Raw genomic sequence first — 20887 nt, forward strand, 5'->3', positions numbered from 1 at the left:
ACATTTGATCTATTTGAATCAACACATCTCATATTGAGATCGATGTCTGAAATTTTTGATATTTCATTTTGGTAAGTAAGCCTTTGGCTTTTTGGGCATCATACACTTTTAATATTTTGGTCGCTTTCCCTTTTTCCTAGTCAAATACTAGTATGTGCGACAGGCTTTTGCAGTTCAATATCTCTTTTCATTTGGAGATTTACATTTGGTGAGCTCTTTTAGCAAAAATAATAAAATAAAGTGTGGGAAGATATATAGACACAAGTCTATGCATGTCTCAAGATCAACAAAACCATTCACTAATCATTCATGTCAAGGTTGAAGATCTATTTACAACAGTCACAAAAAATTTCAAAATTTTTCCCACAATGATATAAGTACAAAGGGAGCAAGCTATGCTCATAGATGCACAAAGTCATTTGCACAAAGGTACAAGGTAAAACATATTTTGAGACAAAACTCAACAATGTCGGTCAATCTTTTTGGATTTTCTACTTTTTATGTGGTTTTTGGATTTTTGACACATAAGAAAGAAAAGATAGATAAGAAGCAATAATGTAAACATAAACAACAAAAATTAAACAAACACACAATTTTCAAATTTCATAATCAATAAAAAAACCAACAGTCACACAACATAGGAAGTATTAATGCATGGACATGTGGTAATGCTTATGCATGAGTACCCTTCATCACCCACACGTCACATGCGTTTGGGGTGATATCTGTATAGAATTGGGTACGAGAGTTAGGACTTTCAAACCTTCTAGAGACGCTTTCCAAACAATTGGTGAATGCCTCATCTTCATCACGTTCGTCATTTCGGGATCAACATTTCAATCTCTTGATGACTCAATAGCCCAAGTCCTCTTGTCATTTCTTGGCCTTCTTGACCTTTGGTCACTAGAATTCCTCAATGCTCTCAGCTTATGACAATTGGGGTTGGGTGTGCCCTTGAAGTCTGCAGTGATGGCACACATGATTCGTTCTAGGACCTCTTTGCGATCAAGGAAGAGATTTTGATCTGCCTTCAAACCTGACCACAGATTGATTACGAGGCTTGTTCAACACTCATTGGTCAGTTACATTCTTCTTCTTCTCAATATTTGCCTTTTCAATAGTAGGGACAACTACAACCGGCTCTTTGGCCTTCACAAACTTCACTTCTTTGGAGATGTTCACAGTTGAACTACTTTCACCGGTGTATCCTAATCCGGTTTTATCAGAGAAGGCCATTTGAGAAGAAAGGATATCATCAAGCTTCTTTGTAGAGACTCGCTCCACCTTGGCATTTGCTTGAATCACCTCAAGCTCAAGGAGTTTTACCTTGGTGTAAGCCTCAGTTAGCTCGCCATTTAGCGTCTCTATCTCACACTTGGCCTCCTTATATCTCACTAGAAGACTTTTATAGTCCTCTTTAGCTTTCTTCATCTTTTTCACAGCTGCTTTAGCCACCCTAGCATATTCTCCTGACTTCTCAAGTAGAGAATTGTAGTTCTCTTTCAGACAACAGTTGTATCTTCATCTTCTTCAGCATCTGATTCTTCTACAATTCCCATGAATTCTTCATCACTATGCTCCCCAAGTTCTTCCATAAGCAAATTCAAGTCCTCCGAAGACTTAACCTGAGCAACAGTCATGAATGCTGAGAAATTCCCTTCTTCATCATAACTATCCTCCGAATCAGAGGTGGAGCAATCTGAGTCACTGAGAGTGGTGGCATACACTTTGCCCTTCGATCTCAGATAATTAGGACATTCCTAGCTTTTTGAAATGACCCTGTCCGTTACACTCAAAACAAGTGACTCCTTATGTAGATTGGGACTCCTTCCCTTCTCTTTTTTTGAAGTCTTTCTTCTCCTTTTTGGAACACATAAATTTCCCTTTATCACCAAATTTCTCACTGTTTTTGAACTTTAGAAATTTGCGGAAATTCTTTGCAAGGTAGGCAACATCCTTTTCTACTGCATCCTCATCCGATGAACCATGACCTTCTACCTTTTCATTTATTGTCTTAAGAGCTAGTGATTTGCTCTTTCTTTGATTTGGTAACAAAAGTTCATACATTTAGAGAGAACCGATCAGCTCTTGGACTTTGATTTCATCAAGGTCTTTGCTCTCCTCTATTGCAGTCACCTTTGCACGGAAGCTCTCCGGCCATGAATGAAGAATTTTTCTTACAACTTTCCAGTCCTCCGTTTTCTCTCCCAAGTTAAACTTGCCGATGACCACTTCATTTAGCTTACTATAGAAAGAGTCAAAGGACTCATCCTCGCTCATCCTAAGCTCCTCAAACCGGGTAGTCAGCATTTGTAGCTTTGTGTCTTTAACTTTCTTTGTACCCTGATAAATGGTTTCCAAAATCTTCCATGCTTCTTGGGTAACGGTGATATGAGAAATCCGATGGAATTCATCTGGGGACACACCACAAAAAAATTGGATTAAGCGCTTTACTATTAGCATTTGACGTCACGAGAGTTGCCTTATCCTAAATGGATTTGGCTGCCTCTGGCTTTGTCCAACTTATTTCAACAGCATCCCAAACAACCTCATCAATAGAACATAGAAATGCTCTCATCCTTACCTTCCAAAAGGCATAGTTGCTACCACTAAAATATGGTGGAGCATTTAAAGATTGAGATCCGTCCATCTCAATATGGGGTCAAGGATCACACTATGGTAATGAAACCAATAAGAGTGTACCCGCTCTGATACCAAACGAAAGTTCAATAAGTGTATAAAACACCTTGAACGTTTAGACTCCCAATTTACAAATTACCAATTCAAGCTTAATATCAAATAATTAATGTGCGGAAAATGAACGAAAGCTTAATATAGAATTGATAAACAATTTAAACCAAATAAATTCACATCCACAGTAGAAATTAAATGGAAAAGATTAAGGGAAGAGAGATGCAAACACAAGGACAACACTCGATGTGTTATTGCAGAAGAAACCGAAACCCTCAGCATAAAACCTCTTCGCCGCCCTCCAAGCGGTAAACAATCCACTAAAAATGTAGTTGGGATACATGAATAGCAGAAGACCTTCTAAGCCTAATCTACCCAATATACCTAAGTCCTCCAAGCTCCTACTCTAACGAGGTTACGTCGAACCTATTTCTTCTTTAACTTGCCGGATTCCGCTACTTGACCATAGCATCTACAATATGAAATTGGTCCCTTCTTAACTGCTTTCCAAACACCAAATGGCCTCCTCACAGATATGGGTATGGTGAGAAAAAGTTTTTGTAATGTACCTCTCAAGGATTTGACAATAGAGAGGAAGAGAGTAGAGGAATTTGAAGAGTCTCTATGTAAAGATTTTGGATGAATTAATCTTGTTTTTCTCTAGAGTTTCTCTCTCAAAATTCTCCCTGGAAGCTCTCTCAATATAGTGGGTATAAGGGTATATATATAGTAGGGTGAGAAGGAATGTGAAAAGTCAGTTTTTCCCAAACAAGGTGTTCTGGTGACTTGACCTCGCGACTGGGTTGAATCGCAAGTTCAAGCCGCGAGCTAACGACCTGGCCAGCCTGAGACTTTAGTCCTGTAGTGCAATAGCTGGCGCGACTCTTCAGCTTCTGGCATGCTTGACACGTGTGCACCTTTTTGGCGGCTTGCAAGCCGCGAGTCACCCGCGAGATCCAGTCGCGAGTCCTTGCTTCTTTGGACAATCTTGAGCATTTCTTCACACTCTCTCACACACTACCCTTACATGATTCCCACCTAAATACAGGGTTACTAATTGCTAAAATACAAGCAAATTTGGTACAGAATAAAGCCAACAAGATGGTTGATAAAATTCAACCTTACAATGTCGATAGATCACCCATTTGCACAGTTACACTTACAGCCATCTTTTAACTCAATCCAAACAAGGTGGTTTTGATTGGCTTTGCTGGACGTTCTAGCGTGAATGGAAAAGTTTTGTTTCCGAAAAGCTCATAACCTCTATATTCTCAAGGCATGAAAAAATATTAATAAATAATAATTAAAGGATTATTTCTGTCCAGTTAAATGGTTGTGGAAGAAGAGAAGAAACCCACTAAAACTTACCATCGAAATGTTCTTAATAACTTCTTACGACTTTGTTGCCATCATAGAGCTCCATTTTTCTTGTAGAAAAATAAAGAAATGGAGAAACTCCTATACATTGGGGTTTTGTGTATTGATCCTTAGGAACATGATACATGAATGAGATTATTACAAAGAGGATTATGTACATAAAATTAAATACAAAGGAATTCAAAGGGGGGAAATTATGGTGCGAGAAAATCATGGAATCATCTCCAGTAGTAATATCTCAATCTTGAGTTCATGCCCTTTCAATTGAGATGAAACATAGTAAGATTGAGCAAAGCAAGAATTACGAACAGTTCACAAGAGATGTAGAATATATAGTACAGACTTGAATAGTTCACAAGTGATGTAGAACAAATAGGACAGACTTTCCTTGAGCAGATGGATCAGAAGCCAATACGTGGGAAATCCAAGAAGTAGAAAAGTACTAACAATTTTACACTTATAATTTTTGTGCAAACATGAGGAAATTAAAAAAAAAAAAAAAAACCGGCTGGCCAATACTACTAGATGGCTGCTCATGTCTGTAATCCACTATCAAGCTTCATGTTGTTCTTGTGGATTGTTTTGGAAATGAAAGCTTATAATTATCACGTCCCATGCCACTATTATAGTGTTACTATTATTCATTTTGTTGGGAAAAAAAATTATTAAGAAGAACATGTTTTGTACAAAGCTTTCAAAACAACGCTCTCTGGACAACATCTCCAAACTCGCTCTCTATGCTATTGGATTAAAAAGGACTGGGATGCATGCCAATCAAAAATCAAACACCACATTGCCTATTTTCTTCTTTGTTTAATTAGATTATTTGTGCGAGAGAAGAGGAAACAACAATCATATCTTAAATTTTGTTAGATACTACATAATTATATTTATATATGGAAATGTAAGGTAGTTATGCTCGGTAGAAATTACTTTTTAAAAAGAAGAAAAAAAAAAATCTATACTAGGCATTACCCTCCCAGGAAACAATGATTGCCTTTTCAACTTTTTTGTTAATTGTCTTTTGTTAAAAGTGATTTAGAGTATATTTGTACGTACTCTAAGGTAAAATGACATTTTAAAATACTTTACATAAAGTAAATGCTAAACCAAAAAGCTTGTAGCAAACGGACACGCAATAACTGAGAATAGAACTTTATTATTGGTTGAAATACAAACTCTTCATAGATGCCAAAACAACATTTCAAACAATCATTCATAAAAAAAAATAATAATAAAAATAAAAAATGAAAATAAAAAAAATTTCATACAACCAATGCCCAAATATAGGAAATAGGGTAGACAAGCCAATTGATGAAAGGCTGTCACAAAGCTAAACAAAATGACAGGTTCAAACTCAGTGGACTGAATCCATTTGATTACATAAGGCCTAATGGTATTCCAGAAAGTGAATCCAAAGACTATAAGACCAACAATAATTGCAGTGCCTCTCCAAACATCCGCAAAATAGATACTTCTCAAGGATGCCATATTATGGTTGCAACATTAGTTATAGTGCGTATAAAGGTCTTGAGCGAGATCAGCGTAACGGGAATTATTTTCCACAATTTCAAGGCTAAGTTTGTTTACCATATTGGCAACTGCTTTATTGCTGCCTAACGCATTGGCTATAATCTTTTCTCTAACTAGCAAATCCACATCTTCACTCATGTCGATAAGATAATCCAAAAGCAACATATAGTTGCATGTATAAGCTTCAAATGGATAATGACATTGCTCCTATACCATGATGTTTCTGAGAAGGCCTTCAGTTCCATCATCTATCGTGATGCTTGGGAAATTCAACAAAGGTTGCGTACGTTCCAAGCACCAAAAGCATTTCAAGCATGGTAACCAATTTAAGAGCCATAAGCAAGTGAGGCATGGACATTTATACAAGGGCTGACACTTTGAATTTTATGTCAAGTGAACCTTCCTTTTCCTTGTCATTCACTTTGAATACCACTCCTGCAGCATGTAGCTTTGTTGCGCTATATAGATCACATTTTCTGTCTTTGAGTTCTAATTTTGATCATGGGCAACGAGAATCACTACAACAAACTTGGGTTTTTTCAACATATTTATATCCATGGTCACTAAAAAATGTAAATAAAAGTTTAATTTTCTATGGTTGAGTACAACTGTAGAGTAAAAATAAGGAAATTCATAAACTTATTTCTGCAATTGTTATATCTGTTGAAAAAAGTATTAGAAAGTATTTGGTTATAGTTTTTTTCTTCAAGCACCATAGTAAAAGGGGGTCAAAAGAAAGAATAGTTTAATCAACAACTTGATCAACTATGGATAAATTAAATTAAATTTTGTATCAACAGTTGTAAAACGTTGGAAAACAATAACACTATATTGTATAAAAGCTCATTTTAGACTTAGAGAGTTTAAAATGTTAAGGAGATAGATATTTCCAAAAGGGCCTCTCTCGCTCTCGCTCCCGCTCTCTTTCATAGCTCACGACTCTCTCAGCTCTTCACAGGTTCTTAGCTTCTCACAGGTTCTCTCTCTCTCTCTCTCTCTTCCTTCCTTATGTTTTTCTATTATTTTCTTGGCAACCAAACAAAGTTTTTGACTTTGGTTGATTTTTCTTTGTTTCAAATTCATCGAGTTGGTACAATCACATCCAAATCATGCATATATAAAAATTGAAAAAATAGCATTGATTTCAATATCAAACAAACCCAAAATATAAAAAGGAGAGAGGAAATTATGGAGAAATTAAAGAGAGAGAGGGTCATAGTGAGAATGAAAAGACCAGGTTGGTGTAGGGAGGTCAGCGTGTGAAGGCCGGCGTAGGGAGGCCTATGTGTGGAGGCTGTGAGAGTGAGAGTGAAAATGTGTGGGTTGTGGGGTAAGGTTTTTAACTTTTTTTTATTTTTTTTATTTTAATAGTTAAATTAGATTATGTTTAACTAGGCTAATTAGATATCTAATTAGTAATTAGTTTAATTATAGTTACTTAATCTAAAAATAAAATGAAAACACAAAAACGGGCAAAAGGTTGGATCATCCTATGATTGATTCCTATCAAAAGCAAGAAAAGGTGGGATCATATAAAAGAAAAAAAGAAAGGCTCAAATGGTTAAAAAGAAAAAAATGAAAATGCCAAATATGTATAGCAAGCCCAAATATGTATAGAAGGCCCGAAGCCTAAATATTATATATTTAATATAAAATATATTATTATGATTCGGTTTGGTTTCGGTCGATTCAGTGCATTCAAACCGGCCACAGAAAACCAAACCGAATATTTTCAGTTTTAAAAATTCATAACCGAACCGAAAATTTGGTAACGATTTGATCAGTTTTTTCAGTTTGTCAGTTTTGTGCATACCCCTACACAAAACCATAATGCTAAATGCAAACATGTTTATGGTTTTGGATATCAAATTGAAGTGAATAAGATGCTCAGAGTTTGTACTTTGTAGGGCCAGGTTTGTTAGAAACTACAAGAAAAGAGTCTACTAGCAAGGGTAAAATGCCCCTGCAAAAATTCAAATATCATCACAAAAGGCTATTAGCGAGGGCATGCGGCCCTCGAAGGCCGTCGTATTTGCTCTTGTTGCTAAAAGAGGTTTTACGACCATGCCTTCGCAAATAGATAATTTACGAGGGCAATTTACTGTCGTTATTGAACAAATCCACCTTCGCAAATATATTTCCAAACGACGAGAAAAGTTGACCACTTATTTTTAGTGAGGGAGAGTAGTCGTCATTAACAACTATTTGTGAGGACCTTTATACCCTCGCAATTAGTTATTTTCTAATTTCAAATTAACGACATACTTTTTAGAGACAAATAATGTCGTCGCTAAAATTTATTTGTGAAGGCTTCTAACCCCTTGCAATTAGTTAGGAAAAATAGTGACGACATTAAGCTGTTGCTTAAAATGTTTTTGCAAGGGGTTAAGTGGCATCGCTATTCTATAAATTGTGAGGGACTTTGTCGTCACTATAAAATTATTTATGACCAAATTTTTATGTCATCAATGATAATATTTTATATAATTTTTGAAATATTTTATTATTTATTTATTTTTAATTATTTTATATGTATATATATATATATATATATATATTTTTTTTAACTATCATGTTACGATAGTACAATAATTACTAAAAATTGATCAATTGAAAGATAAAAATTCATATAAGTTCAAACTTTAAAATATAGAATATACAAAGAAATCCTGAAATTAAACCTTGTTTTAAACTTAAACAACTAGAATTATGACAAGATCTATACTAGTCTTCCTCTGAGTTACCCTCCAAGCTGTTTTCAACCTCCCTCATGTTATTTATTGAGTTGTCCCCTTCATCTCTACTAGTACCATCCTTAAAAAAAACAAAAAACAAAAAACAAAACAAAACATTAAACATAATTCATACACTAGAATATTAGCTTTTATAAAAATAATAACAAGTAATGGTTAAAGAGAGTGCAAGAGAGATAGAGAGAATTCATGACATGTATTTCATTTATACTCACCCCCTAATCTCCATCCATCCATTTATCCACCATCTTTTTCCAAAAGAGTGTAGGAATGAAGGAAGGACCATTCTTATAATGATCTTATTTCTCTGTGTACTTCTTAAAAATAGGATTTTTAATATGAAACATCCAATCAGAATAACAACGTTTCACCAATTCTACAAATTCTTTCTTCACTTTCTCATCTGGTTGCTTATGCTTAAAATGTTGAGCTCTATAGCAAGCACATAGAGTTTCGAGCTCAAATCTTGGGTATTCACTAAAAGTCATCCAAGCTCCATTCAGTTTTTGGTAAAAAAGAATAGTAATCTCTTGAGTAGCTTTTGGTGTGATGATTCTGCCTTTGCTTTTACCTTTCCTTGCCATGTCTGCCTTTTTTTTTTTTTTTTTTTGATAAGCCCTTGCCACGTCTACCTACTATTAGCTAGTATTAATATGATGAAAGTATATAACATAAATATGTATTTCCAATATGATTGTGTTAAAGATATGACCTTCTAGTAAAAAATGATACTCTAGTATAAGATGATACTAGACCTTATCCTCAATCCAACAATACTTATTGCTACAATCAACACACAAATAATTGTTTTGCATATCTTTATTTATTGAATGTTTAAATGCATACTCAAGAAAATTTTCAACCCCATTAATATATCTAGTAGAATGATGCATCCAAAATTTATCAATTGACATTTTATCTACTCCCTATAAAGCATCATATTATAAAACTAACAACAACAATGGTTGCTAACACATGTATAATTATGCACTCTTAAAAATAACTAGCACAGTTAACATTGGGCCTTGTAAAATAGAAATATCAAGGATTCGCATATCTGGCCACAAAATAGAAATATCAACACAACCTAAAGCAAATCTCAAGCCAAACAATTGAGATTGGACAAATATGTTGTCAACATCGTCATCCTAATTAAAATTTTCAAGTAATCTATAAATTTTCAGCTCACTACAAGCCTTACACATTTAAAACTCACATAAAAGAACTCTACAAAATTTCCGCATTTAACATTCCTTATAGTGTTCCAAAAATTACCACAATATATATTTTCAATAAGATACAAAAGTTTGTATTTGCCTGTATACGAGATAAAAATAAAATAAAATAAAAACTAATTATAAAAACATATATAAATAAATAGCTTCAATCAATATCAGTATAGATATATATGACTAATTATTTTATGGGTTTATTCTAAAATACAAAAAATAAAAAGTACCCATTTGTCATTTGGTTCAAAATTAAATTTATACAATGGAAAAATTATTCATAGCCTCCAAAATCCAAATTGCTGGAATTGGAAATGATTGTTGATGAAGACTGTTAGGTTCTAATGTTTAGGATTTTATGTATTTAGAACTCTAATGTGTATAGTTGGCAAACCATGATCAAAACAATGTGTTTAGAAGTGTTTAGGTCTAGCTCAAAGTTGTGATTTTATGTAAAGTTGGAATCGAGTTAAAGCAGGAAGCATTGTGCCTTTCGGCCTGGCTCGATTGATCGAAAGACAGGCTTGATCGATCGAAGCTCAGGCAGAATGCTTTTCTGCAGATTCGTCCAACTCAGCCCTAATTGTTTTAAAACGTTTTTAGGGTTTCTTATTTTTCCTAAGTATAAAAGGCAAACCCTAGCCACGTTTTAGTGTTGCTCATATTTGCGGTTTGTGTAAATCTCTTGTGAGATCTAGAGGAGCTTTCCTTTACACAAACTTAAGGTTTTCAAGGAGAAGATTTATTTACGCCTTGATGATCAATTTAGTTGCTGCCATTAAAGTTTAAAAAATACACAAGCGGGTGTGCTTGTAGCTGGTGGTGAATCCAAGAAAGAAGGAGTCCGTGGATTCGGAGCTTGCACGTGGTCGTGTTAGTAAGTTCTACCGGTTGGTAGTAATAAGAAGTCGAGCGTGGGGGCTTGTAAGTCTTATTGTATGAACTTCGATTCTTTCAAGATAGTGGATTCAAGTTTACCTTGAGGATAGCTAGGTCAAATCCTCCCCAGGTTTTTACCAGTTTGGTTTCCTGGGTGATCATATCTTGTGTTATTTATTTTCCGCTGCTTTGCATGATTTGATCTTATATATTGTGATAACCTAGACTTGTTTAATTGGACTAAGTAACAACTTGGCTAATTACCTAGGTTTAATCAATTGTTTAAGGGGTCTAAAAACTATCAAGTGGTATCAGAGCGGGTAGCCCTTTTAGTGTTGATCCTTTGATCACTGAGCTGATCCTTGACCCCTGTTGTCATGGAACACGGACACTCTCTAGTTATTCCTCCTCACTTTGATGGGAATAATTATGCTTACTGGAAAGTAAGGATGAAAGCATTCTTGAAATCCATTGATGAGAGGGTGTGGAACTCCGTTGAATACGGATGGGAGAAGCCCACTACTCCTGTTAGTGAGTGGGAAACTTCTCAAAAAGAAGCAGCTTCGTTTAATAGCAAGGCTATGAATGCGATTTTTAACACTGTTTTTATGGAGGAATTTAAGAGAATCTCAAATGTTGAGATCGCTCATATTGCTTGGAATATCCTCCAGACTGTGCATAAAGGCACAAATGCTATCAAAATAAATAAATTGCAGCAATTAACTTCTAAATTTGAAAGCATTAGGATGTCTGATGATGAATCTTTTGATGAATTCTATGCTAAATTAAATGATATTGTTAATTCTGCTTTTAACTTGGGTGAAATCTATGATCAACCTAAAATTGTTAGGAAGATTCTTAGATCTTTGACTGAAAACTTTAGACCCAAGGTGACTGCCATTACTGAAAGCAAGGATGTGGACTCCATCCCTGTTGATGAACTTGTAGGATCTCTTCAATCCTATGAGTTAGATCTACCCAAAACTACCAAATCCAAATCAATGGCTCTTAAGTCAGTTGATGATGTTGAAGGTGGTAGATTTGATGATGAGCTCTTTGCTACAGAGATTGCCTATTTTGCCAAGAACTTTAGAAACTTTCTTAGGAATAGCAATAGAAAGGCAAGAGGCACAAACACTGCTAAACCTAGAAATTTTAGGAAGCATGATCCCACTAAGGTTAACAACAATGATAAGCCTAGAGAAAGAGTAGGTCAATCTTCAAACAATTCCATGGTCTCTCAGTATTTTGGATGTCAAGGGTATGGACACATGAAATTTGAATGTCCAACCTATTTGAAGTCTAAGGGTAAGGCTATGGCTGTAACCCTTAGTAATGGTGAAGTTTCTGATCATGAGTCTGATTGTGATGAGGATGAAAACTTCATTACTTTCACTGCTACTGCTGTAGTTGATGAGAACATATCTGTTGAAGAGAACCCTTCTGATGGGGAACTCTCTGAAGATGCAGATCTTCAAGAGGCCTATAACAAACTTTGCAAAGTTGCTACAAAGGATGCTATGAATGTTGAACTTGGCCTGAAGAAAATTGAATCTCTTGAGCTTGAAAAGAAAAATTTGCTTGTTAAATTGTTTGATGCTAATGATCTTTTGAACAATGTGAAAACTGAAAACATGCTTTTGCTTGATAAAGTTAAATCTTTGGAACTTGATTTATCTGTTGCTAGATCTGCTAATTCTAAACTTGATCAAATGCTGAGTGTTCAAAAGTCGTCTTCTGACAAAACTGGATTAGGTTATGTTGATAGCATCTCTGTGTCCGCTCCCCATTCCACAAAGTTTGTTCCTTCATCTTTTTCTTCTGAACCTTCAGTGAGTGAAACTGTCTAACCCCCTGTGAGTGAGGTTGTTAAACCCTTAGAAGGTTTATCATCTAGGAAGATTATGGTTGATCTGAAAGAATCTAAGCCTAAGAAGCCTACCCTATCTAAGGATAAGACACATGATAAACCTACATGGTTTTGTCATTTTTGTGGAAAGTCTGGACACATCCGTCCAAATTGCTACAATCTGCAAGCTGCTAAAAGAGCAAACAAACCATAAGTACTTGTGCCTCAAGCACTTGATCCTATGGTACTTATTGGTGATTTGGTAAAGGTTTTAAAGCTTTATTCCAATCCTGGAGTTGGTAATCATTCTCAAGTGAATAAGAACTCCAATGCTCGTGGTGCATCTAAAAGGTTTTGGATGCAAAAGACTCAACCTAACTGAGTCTTTCTGACATGGTCCTTGTGCTTCTTTTGCTCTACCTTTTGTGACCATTGTTCTTTGGTTTTGTTTTTTTTTTTTTTTTTTTTTTTTCTAGGATTTGCATAGCATAACATTCATGCATTTAATTCTAGGTGTTTTTTTATTTTTATTAAAAAAAAATTAAAAAAAAAAGAAGAAGAAAAAGGAAGCACATTTTGTTTTGCACTATTCTTCTTGTTTTTTGAGAACAAGGTTGGTCAATTTATTTTCACATAACATGTTTTTTGTACCTTGTTTAGTTTTGATGAGCTTATTTATTGCACTTTAGTAGTTGAAGATTTGTAGTGCATGTTGTGTGGGAAAGATGTTTATGGTTTTTGATTACTATGTCTTAATTTTGAAGTCACATGTTTTTAAAATGTTAGACTTGAACTTTTAGAGAAAGGCATAAATAACCATCTCACCACTATTCACTAGCCAATCATGAACATCTTAGTGCATATCATAAGATTTTGTACTCAAGAAAGTGTAGCACATGCACAAAAAGAACATAAGGTGAAGCCTCAGTTAAACTTTTTAATTCTTAAAATCAAAATTGGTGTGTACTATTAGGCTTGATGCCAAACTCACAGAACTTAAAATTGGAATGTATATTATGAGGCATAAATACAAGAAACTTACATGATTGCAAACTTATGATCTAGGAGATGTGGGAGTTATATGATGTAACTCTTTAGGTGATAATCTCTTTTAAATTCTCTGTGATGAATTTTGTAGACTTTATGATTGATTGCTATTCATATATCATCTCATATGTATCTCAAGTTTTTGCTAGTTGCACACACTACACGTGTTACTCTTTGCTAAACATTGTACATGTTATTGTGTGTGTTTATGGTCTAACCAACCAAGTTATTGCAAATACTTTGAATTATGTGCAAACTTAATTTGTTGCTTGAAAATTTGTGGAGAATGCAAGAAATTTTTTTTTTTGGGAATTTTGGGCTTAAAATTCTTCATTTGAAAATCATATCATCTCATACTCATGCATTTTTGTTCTTAAATTTCAATGCTTTGAGTTAAATCATCTTGTTTTTCAAAAATTGTGTTTTTCCTAAAAAATATGGTGAGCCTCTGCCTAATTCGATCGGTCCATTCTGTTTTTTGACCGATCGAAATTTTTTAAATTTGAGAGAGGGAGTCTCTGTCTGTTTCGACCGATCGAGGCTGATTTTCGACCGATCGAAACTTGTTAATTAGGTTTTTAAAAAGACAGAATTGGACTTTTTCAAAGTTACTTTTCAAATAGTTTTCTTCTTTTCTCTCTCTCCGCGTTGGCTCTAGGCTCCACCATCCATTTTTTGTCGTTTTCCTTCAAGATTTTTGCAAGGTTTTTGTCCTTCGAAGCCGGTAAGTCCCTTTTGCCCCTCTTTTTCAAGTTTATTTCTTGATTTCATGCATTTTTCATGCATTATCATGGGTATTTTCGGCACTTTCAACATATTGGGGTTTTTGATGATTCGAACCTATTTTTGTGAAATTGATCAATGGGTTTTTGTGCTATGATGCTATAATGATGTTCCCTATAGTTTAATTTGATTAATTTTGTGGTTTTTGAAAAATTGAAAATTCTAGGGTTTTGAATTTGATCCGAATTGGGGATTTTGTCAAATTGGCTTAAATTAATGAAATTGGCTTATCCAATTGATGTATTTGGTCATTATTTTTGTTATTCTATCATGTGTAATGATCAATTCGTCAATATTTTTCAAATTGATCAAGTGATTTTCCAAATTTTGGGGTTTTTGTGTTAAAATCTTAATGTTCAAGCCAAGTTTGTACTTTGAACCTTTTGGACTTAATTCGCTGCATTAGAACATGCATCATGACATTTAATCTTGTTCATGCATCATATAGATTTTTATTCTATATTCTGTTTTTGTGCTAACTTAAAGTCTGCCCTTGGTTATGGTTTTGTGTTTTTTGTTCTTTCACTCTGTGTTTTGATCCTTATCTTAGCACCATGCCTAGGAAAACTAGAGCCCATAGGACCACTTCCACTTCCTCTGAGTCTCCCACTAGGGTTGAGTTGTTTAAGAATGATAAGTGTAGAGAAGCCTATGACACTTTGAACTGTAAACGTAAGATTTGTTCTGAGCGAGCTGTTGTGTTAAATGAGCTTGATCCGGCCATTAGGGCCAATTTTGAGTCTAGAGGTTGGTTGCCTCTCTTAGAGATAGATCATCCACCTCCGACCACCCTGATTAGAGAGTTCTTCTTGAACCTCTCTTGCCACGTCTATGATTCCAACACCCTAGTTAGGAGTTGGATACGAGGTGTAAAGTTCACCATTACCCCTCGGGTAGTGGCTGAGGCTCTTGGGGTGCTAGTTGTTCGGGATGCTGACTATCCCTATGATGAGTCACCCTCATTAGACGTTGTCATGTCTTACATCACTAGGTCATCTATCTAGTGGGGTTTTGATCCTCGGATCACGTCCGCTGAGCTTACCGAGACGGCCTATCTCTTCTTTAGGATAGCGTGTCATTCCTTGTGGCCTATCTCTCACTTCCACACCATCCCTCTAGAGCGATGTGTGTTTTGTATGCCTTTGTTTCTGGAGTGTCTATCAGTTTTCCTCACTTGTTTCTTCGTTCTTTGAACGAGGTTCATAGGAGTTCTGCCGTAGGGCATGCACTGATTCATCCTATTTTCATTCATAGGATTTTTCTCTTCTTAGGTCTAGATGGTTTTCCATCTGGTGAGCCTGTTCATGTGATTGCTCCCATAGGTGCCACCTTTCTTTGTCAGAGGGCTGCTCAGTTGAGAGTTGCTCCTTCTCGTCCTAGAGGTGCGTCATCTAGTGGTGTTCCCCCTCCTCCCTCTTCTACAGGTACAGCTGATGCTGAGACTTCAGGTGCTGCTGCTAATGCTGATGTTCCTCCACCGACTGCTTCGGATGATTCAGACATTTGTCGCACGTTGGACCATGTCTTGACCGTTCAGGCGGCTCAAGGACAAATTTTGGTGGATGTGCTTGATGAGATCCGTGTCTTGCATACGGAGTTGGTGCAGTTTAGACCACCTCCCTTTTGATGATGGATATCTTGTTTGCCCTTTGGCATTCCGTCACAAAAAGGGGGAGTACTTTGTAGGGTTTTTGTTTTCAGGGGGAGTTTATTTGTTTTTGGTTGGAGCTTGTGGAGTTTTAGATTGTATCTAGGTGCTTCACTTTGTACTTATGCATTTTTAGCTCTTACCTTGTTTTTGTAGGGATATTCTTGTTAGGGGGAGTTTTATGTTTTGTTGGTACTTTATTTGTTTCTTGTTTCAAACTGCTTATTGATTTATATTTATGAGTTATTCATTGATATATGTCTTTATTTGTGTGTTGTTTGAAATCAAGAAGTTATTTTGTTTACTTGTATTGTTTCCACACATGCAGTTATGCATTTTGTTTAGTGTTTCAGGAAATATACAGGTTGATTCAATTAAGCTACTATCTACACTTACAACTGATGGATAGTAGTTAGGATTGAATTTGGTTTATGAGCATTATTTTGTAAAGGGCTTTTTATTTTGTAAACTTTGAGCTTCTAAGTTGTGTTTTGTCACGGATTGCCAAAGGGGGAGTTTGTTAGGTTCTAAAGTTTAGGATTTTATGTATTTAGAACTCTAATATGTATTGTTGGCAAACCATGATCAAAACAATGTGTTTATAAGTGTTTAAGTCTAGCTCAAAGTTATGATTTTATGTAAAGTTGGAATCGAGTTAAAGCAGGAAGCATTGTGCCTTTTGGCCTAGCTTGATCGATCGAAGCTCGGGCAGAATGCTTTTCTGTAGATTCGTCCAATTCAGCCCTAGTTGTTTTAAAACGTTTTTAGGGTTTCTTATTTGTCCTAAGTATAAAAGGCAAACCCTAGCCACATTTTAGTGTTACTTATATTTTCAGTTTGTGTAAATCTCTTGTGAGATCTAGATGAGCTTTCCTTTACACAAACTTAGGGTTTTCAAGGAGAAGATTTATCTACGCCTTGATGATCAATTCAGTTGCTGCCATTAAAGCTTAAAGAATACACAAGCGGGTGTGCTTGTAGCTGGTGGTGAATCCAAGAAAGAAGGAGTCCGTGGATTCGGAGCTTGCACGTGGTCGTGTCAGTAAGTTCTACTGGTTGGTAGGAATAAGAAGTCAAGTGTGGGGGCTTGTATGTCTTATTGTATGAACTTCGATTCTTTCAAGATAGTGGATTCAAGTTTTACCTTGAGGATAGTTAGGTCAAATCCTCCCCAGGTTTTTACCGGTTTAATTTCTTGGGTGATCATATCTTGTGTTATTTATTTTCCGCTGCTTTGCATGATTTGATCTTTTATATTGTGATAACCTAAACTTGTTTAATTGGACTAAGTAACAACTTAGCTAATTACCTAGGTTTAATCAATTGTTTAAGGGGTCTAAAAACTGTCAAAGACAACAAAAAAGAAAAAATACACATGGTGTACATTTACAAAAATCAAGCATGTCATATAAGAGAAAATGATTGGAACTCACATTGTAGTGTGTACCAAGGCGGGACTTGAGATAGGGAAGTAACTTCTTCAATTCCTTAACCGTCCTACCATTTGCACCTAATCCTTCTGTGTCAACACCAAAGTAAGGGAGAGAATATTTTTCTTTTCTTAAAAAATTTTAAAAAGTGAAATAAAAAAGGAGAATATGCATGTGTGTGTGAGTGATACCTCATCGACAAGCAGAAAGTGTAAGAGATTATAGGGTTGAACAAAGAGTGATAACTGGAAATATATATATATATATATATATACTCACTCTAGCTAGCCAAAATGATCCAAAGCTTCACACAAGAATATTAAATGAAAATGCAGAATACGATAATGAGAGAAAGGAAAATACCTCATAAACTGACGGTAAGTGTGAGAAATTTTAGGATTTAGCAAAGAGTGGTAAGCTGAGCGTGTAGAAGATAATGTAGAAAAAAGGGGATTATGCTTTTAGGGATAAGAATTAAATATTAAAATTAAGCGGTAATTTAAAAAAAAAAAAGATTAAGCGATAAAAGTTTTAACTAAAAGATAAATAATGAGAATAATTGCTAAAAAATCTCAAATCTTTTTTATTAATCACTAAGAGCATCTCCACTAAATTAACTAGCCAAAGTCATTTTTGGGAGAGCAAACCCAAAAAAATTAGCTCCTTTCCTCTTTGTTCACACTTTCCCTTCTCAATCGAACTTATTTCTCTCTCTCTCTCTCTCTCAAGTGTAATGTGTGTTAACACAATCTAAAATTAGAAACATTTTAACTAGAACAATAAATCTAAAATCAGAACAACAGTAGATCAAAAATAGGGAATTTTTTTTTAATTAGAACAACAAATCCTAATGAAGGCAGCAACCAAGACACAAAGTTAGGAAGATTAGTGTGGATAATTCTAAACAGACTGTGAAGTGTGGCAGACATTCCCATTAAATTTAATTATTATCATTCTTGTCTGATAATACATTGTCTTGGTTGCCAATAGCAAGCAGGTGAAACTAATAACAAACTGAATATTACAAAACGTAACATAGCATTTATATAAATCATAACATTATGTCAAAAGGTTAATTCTAGCTAAAATGATGCATCGCCAGCAAGGTAGCAATAACAAATGCAAAATCAAATTTAAAGATAAACAGATTCAACTATTTTTTTTTTCATTTATAAGAAGTATGTATAACCTTATACATAGGTCTAGGGTCAAGTTAAAAATCAAAACAACACTAATTAATCCAATCTAATCTCTTAAACAACCTAACCATTTCCCACAAAGAGAGAGAGAGAGAGAGAGAGAGAGAGAGAGAGAGAGAGAGAGAGCAGCAACCAAGGCCCCAGGCTGCCAATGTGTTTTTACTACCAAAAAGGCCAATAGGTCCTTCATGCTCCCATCAACATTTATATAAATCATAATAACATTATGTCAAAAGGTTAATTCCGGCTAAAATGATGCATCACCAACAAGGCAGCAATAACAAATGCAAAATCAAATTTAAAGATAAAAAGGTTCAGCTATTTTTTTTCATTTATAAGAAGTATGTATAACCTTATACATAGGTCCAGGGTCAAGTTAATCAAATCAGAAAAACACTAATTAATCCAATCTAATCTCTTAAACAACCTAACCATTTCCCACACACAGAGAGAGAGAGAGAGAGAGAGAGAGAGAGAGAGAGCAACAACCAAGGCCTCAGGCTGTAAATGTGTTTATACTACCAAAAAGGACAATAGGTCCTTCACACTCCCATCTCTATTTAAGTCAAAAAAATGGTTTGAGAAGTTTTCTACAACTATTTTAAGCATTGGTTTTGTGCAATCAAAAGCTGATTATTCCCTTTTTACACACTCTCAAGGTTCATCTTTTACCATCTTGTTAGTGTATGTGGATGACATTTTGTTAACAAGTAATAATCCTGATTGTGTCACTAAGTTGAAACAGCTTCTTGACAAGAAATTTGGTCTGAAGGATTTGGGATCATTGAGATATTTTCTTGGTCTTGAAGTGGCTAGAACGGATAAAGGGATAAGCCTAAATCAGAGGAAGTATGCTTTGGAAATACTCAAGGACACAGGTTTTTTGGGTTGCAAGCCTAGTAAGCTTCCCATGGAACAAAATCTAAGATTGTCCAAGTATGAAGGAACACCTCTAGCTGATCCTAGTCAGTATAGAAGACTCATTGGAAGGCTTTTGTATTTAACATTAACCAAGCCTGACATCACTTATGTAGTGCATAGGTTAAGTCAGTTTGTTGCATTGCCTATAGAGCCACACATGATAGCATTGAACAAGGTACTTCAATATATTAAGGCCTTACCTGGTAAAGGGATCTTCTTCTCTAGTAGTTCAGATTTGCAGATCAAATCCTTTTGTGATGCAGACTGGGCTGCCTGCCTTGATACCAGGAGATCATTGACTAGGTATAGTGTGTTTCTTGGAGATTCTCTTATTTATTGGAGGTTAAAGAAGCAGGGGGTGGTTTCTAGATCATTTGCAGAAGCCGAATATAGAGCGATGGCCACAGTAGCTTGTGAGATCACTTGGGTTTTGCAATTGCTCAAGGATTTGAAAGTTCATCATCCAAGAGCAGCTATGGTTTTCTATGATAATCAGACAGCACTTCATATAGCTGCTAATCTTGTGTTCCATGAGAGAACAAAACATATTGAGGTTGATTGTCATTTGATAAGAGAAAAGATACAAGAAGGGATGATCAAAACATTTCATGTTGCTAGCAATTCACAAGTGGCAGAAATTTTCACTAAAGCTTTGGGAATATCTGCTTTCACTAGGTTAGCAGCAAGGTTGGGACTTATTGATATTTTTGTTCCAAAACCCTTGAAGTTTTGTTCACAAGATCAAGTTACTAAACAAGCAGATGTTCAGAACTTGAGGGGGAGTGCTGAAACTGAAGCAAGACATCTACAGAAGCAATTAAAGAAAATGGCATCGTTTTCTATCAAAGGAAAGAAGCAACTACAGAGGAAAAGCGATGCTGTATTGTTAAATGAAACTTTAGTTGTTGGCACTTGGTTCAGGCAATTAGATGGACACGTGTTGTAATTTTATTTGTTTTCCCTTTTAAGCTGTTAGATTACTTTCTGTTTTAGTTAGTTAATTTTGCTTAATTCTCGCTTAATTTTCTGGGCTCGTGTAACTAATTGCTATGATGTATAAATAGCAAATTAATGTGTAAGATTATTTTAGTTTTTCATTTTTTCTTTGTGAATACAAGTTTCCTTTCAGAGAATATCTCTTTTCTTCTAGAAATTTCTTTCCTTACAATTGTAATTGGCTAGAGTTCTTAAAGTAGTTGTATGAGTTTGTTAGAAGCTGTTATTAATGTTCTAATGGCTAGTTACTTATGTAACTTAATGGTGGCCTCTGTTTTCATTGTATAAAACAAGGGAACTTTTTACAGATTAGTCGTTTTAATGAACTCAATCTTTCATTCTGATCTACTTGCTCAATCGATCTTCTCTGCATAGTTTTAGCACATTCCAAGTGTAGTTTTTCACATATATAGTTGGGAAATCATGCTTGCCATTTTGCTCGCCCTCTTCCGTAGAAAACTTTGAATTTCGTCATTGCCATACATTATCTCCATGGTATCTTGGCATGCGCTTTTCTCCATGAAAATCTTATGTGGAGTCTGAGCCCAAATC

The 20887-nt window shown here is 35.3% G+C and overlaps 1 protein-coding gene across 1 annotated transcript; it reads left to right on the forward strand.

Annotated features, from left to right (window-relative positions):
* Positions 1-5796: 5796 nt before the first annotated feature.
* LOC115985035 (uncharacterized mitochondrial protein AtMg00810-like) lies at positions 5797-20285 on the forward strand. The gene is made up of 2 exons (XM_031108011.1): positions 5797-5884; positions 19078-20285. The coding sequence occupies exons 1-2, from the start codon at positions 5797-5799 to the stop codon at positions 20283-20285; spliced, it is 1296 nt and encodes a 431-aa protein (XP_030963871.1).
* Positions 20286-20887: the final 602 nt, after the last annotated feature.

The sequence above is a fragment of the Quercus lobata genome, chromosome 4 (genome assembly GCF_001633185.2).
Source record: "Quercus lobata isolate SW786 chromosome 4, ValleyOak3.0 Primary Assembly, whole genome shotgun sequence".
Lineage (NCBI taxonomy): Eukaryota > Viridiplantae > Streptophyta > Magnoliopsida > Fagales > Fagaceae > Quercus > Quercus lobata.

Bases quoted from the DNA above. Each gene is read 5' to 3' on its own strand.
- LOC115985035 (XM_031108011.1), top strand. From the start codon at position 5,797: ATGACATTGCTCCTATACCATGATGTTTCTGAGAAGGCCTTCAGTTCC. The intron at 5,885-19,077 runs GTACGTTCCAAG...CACACTCTCAAG, and splicing joins GGAAATTCAACAAAGGTTGC to GTTCATCTTTTACCATCTTG.